Source organism: Carcharodon carcharias, chromosome 12 (assembly GCF_017639515.1).
Source record: "Carcharodon carcharias isolate sCarCar2 chromosome 12, sCarCar2.pri, whole genome shotgun sequence".
Classification (NCBI taxonomy): Eukaryota; Metazoa; Chordata; class Chondrichthyes; order Lamniformes; family Lamnidae; genus Carcharodon; species Carcharodon carcharias.
In genome coordinates this window covers 73,177,967-73,180,939 of record NC_054478.1, presented here as the reverse complement: position 1 = coordinate 73,180,939, position 2,973 = coordinate 73,177,967, and the positions used below count along the sequence as shown (strand labels likewise).

Here is a 2,973-nt window from a genome sequence, read left to right as displayed (position 1 = left end):
TCTGTATTATCTATATTTCTTCAGGGGTATAATATTACCATTATTACACACTGAATCGTTATTGATCCGATTCATATGTGACCTATTGATGATCAGTGGAAGTGGAATAGGTTTTCAGTGCTGAGTAACATTAGCCTCTTGTTCAGACGTCCTTGAGATCATCCGGTCTCACAAGGAAAAGCCATTTAACAAAGTTTCCAGGCGGGAAAGTGTTATGTTGTCAACTTGCAAAGACTCCTAAACTCATTACTTGCCTGCATTAAGCAGAAAATACAACTGACAAAATAACGCAACACTGACTTTAAAAATAACCCAATTATCTCAGAAGAATTGCAGCATTTAAATCGATTTCACCAATTTAAAAGGAACAACTTCCGGCTAACACCAACTTAAATATGAAAGAATTCCGGTAGCAGTCTTAATCCAGCCAATTGTTCCCTATGGGTTTCGGCACAGCCTGTTATAAATGCGATATTGCTGGTCGGCATCAGAATTGCCTGGAGCAACTGATCGCAACTTTATTTTAATTTTCCTCTGAGGGGCGTGTGTTTGCCGCGATCTGCACAATGAAGTTTCGCCCTTACATTGCAACAGTTAATTATTCGAGAATGATGTGTACATAATACACATAGGCTCAATAGCTCCCTGACGTTTGTGTACATGCACCACCGAAGCTGCTATCTACACGCACCGCAAGAGCCATATAGATGTTGCGAATGGCTTTTGCAGAGCCCGCACCTTCGCTGCTGAGATTTTCCTCATCTTTCTCACAGGGAGCCCAACCGGAATTCTTCATCCCGCTCGCAGCAAACCGAGCTGGAAAACCTAAGCAACAGCTGCCGGAAGAAACGAACTAAAGTACTTTCGTGGAGGTCCAGATTGTACAGTTACTGTCCACCGTGGACAATGTTAAGAGTCCAGTTGTAGGGATTGTAACTGCCCTTCTGTCCACACTCAACCCCCCCCCCCCCCACCCCCCCGTTCATTTATTTATTTATGGATTTAAGTGGAGGTTATTGTGAACTCAGCGGTCATTCTTATGTTAAAGCAGCCCCCAGTTTCCAAAATGACTGACGTAAATCCAGCGGCACAGAAACACAGGAAATCAAAATCTTCCCTCAGTTGCTTACTGTCTCTACTGAGTTTGAGTCAACGTTTAATAGCAGTTTAATTGGAGTTGGAGGAATTGACTGGCACTCGATCACTCAGCGAATAGTACGGTTATAGGCAGCTGCATTTTTCCCTATACATCTGCTGAATTGACTTCCAGCGCAAAAAAAAGAGCGGCTCGCTGCAGACTTTTCTAAAAGGAGTTAACATATTTCTCATCGTTATTTAAAATAATATTAAACCAAAGAACAAATGCATACCTTTTAATAATATTTTGAAATACAAAACAGAATTGTTGATTTGTCATAACACGTTTGGTATCCGTGCGAAAGTCAATGTTAAAGGCTCAGTGACTGTAATGACAATCTGCCGTTCTTAAATTGAAGTTTTGTATTAAATTGCATTTTATACAAATAACATTAAAAATACAATTTGACATCCGCACGCTTTTGAAAAAAAAACCTACTGAAATGTTTTGTTCAAATATTGTAAGCGAAGGACGCCAAGATTTACGACTAATTTCAAATAAAAAGGATAAGGATAAATATTTTAGAAAAAAAATCAAAGGGAGCAATAAACAACAGATATATTTACAACTGAACAGTCGGGTAAGTCGTTCCATGTCGCAAGTTTTGATCGGCTCTTGTTTGACTTGTGCAATGGTTCCTGTACATTTTTTTAAATAATCTGTTTTGGCCACGGAAAGGAATTGGCAAATCGCTTCAGACAGGGTTAGTCAAGTCATCACCACCAAAAGATTCAACAATTCGCCGCCACGTTTCAAAGTCCTGTGCTAAGCAGACACCAGATAAGAAACAATTCCAACACCTCGGTTTCCTCATTCCATGCCTAAAATACTGATTTGCACAAAGGTCCCTCCATTTCTCTGGGATTGGTGCAGGATATGTCTAGTGGAGTTAATGGCAAAGCCGTTGTCAGCAATCCGAAACGTTGCCATGACTTTTGGTGCTGGCTGCTAATAGGGACCAACAATAACCGCTTCCACCTCCTTGGAAGGTCTCCTGTCCTTCACTAAAAAGTTCACCATCCCTTCTGATTTGATAAGCAAATTGCAGCCGAGGAAAAATATCCCAAAGACGACAGTGAGAGATAAGACACACATCACAGCGATCTGGACCACTCTCATGATGTAAAGGTTTCTCTCGTCTGGAGCCGTCAGCACGAAACCTTCGTCTGTCACGACCGAGGAGTAGTTATCGTTACAGCAACTGATCATCGAGTTCAAAGAATCGGTACGGTTAAAGTACATCGCCCTCTCAGTCTGGTTCACTAAGGTCGAATTCATTGCTGCTACTTCTTGATGTGGAGCCCGAAGTTGTGATGGAACAGGTGGCTTCAGCCAGCACATTCAGCAATGTTCAAGCCAAATGTGTGAAGTTGCAATCCCCCCGACTCTCGCAGGCAGCTCGGAAAGGTCAGCAATCAGTTATCCCCCGCTCTCATTCGGGCTCTGACGTTTGCTTTGTAGTTCGCTGTTTGCTCATCCCAAGTGGAAGCCTGTGAAGACTGCGTTTGCTTCGCTCTGATAATTATACCTGTCTGGATGAAACCATTCCCAGAGAGGAGCGAATCAGTCTCAGCGTCAATCCGCCCAAATGCAAGTGCACCCCTATCCTGGATACAGAGATCTGGTGAATCCAGGAAATGGGCTGGAGGTGGAGAACACGATGGGGATTGGCAGCTGAAAGGAACAAGTCACGGGGACAGCAGCATGAAATCAGTCATGCTTAATTTAAGGCTTTTTAGTACTTGTCTTTCTTTAGAAGGAGGATGGCGGGAACAATTATCGTTTTATGTGAAACCACCCAGCTGTGTAGTTCTAATTGCAAAACAAGTGAAGAA

The 2,973-nt window shown here is 42.5% G+C and overlaps 1 protein-coding gene across 1 annotated transcript; it reads right to left on the bottom strand.

Moving 5' to 3' along the window:
* Nucleotides 1–1,655: 1,655 nt before the first annotated feature.
* Nucleotides 1,656–2,657, bottom strand: rprma (reprimo, TP53 dependent G2 arrest mediator candidate a). The gene has a single exon (XM_041201485.1). It carries the CDS (start codon nt 2,477–2,479, stop codon nt 2,087–2,089), a length of 393 nt encoding a protein of 130 aa, XP_041057419.1. The 5' UTR covers nt 2,480–2,657; the 3' UTR covers nt 1,656–2,086.
* Nucleotides 2,658–2,973: the final 316 nt, after the last annotated feature.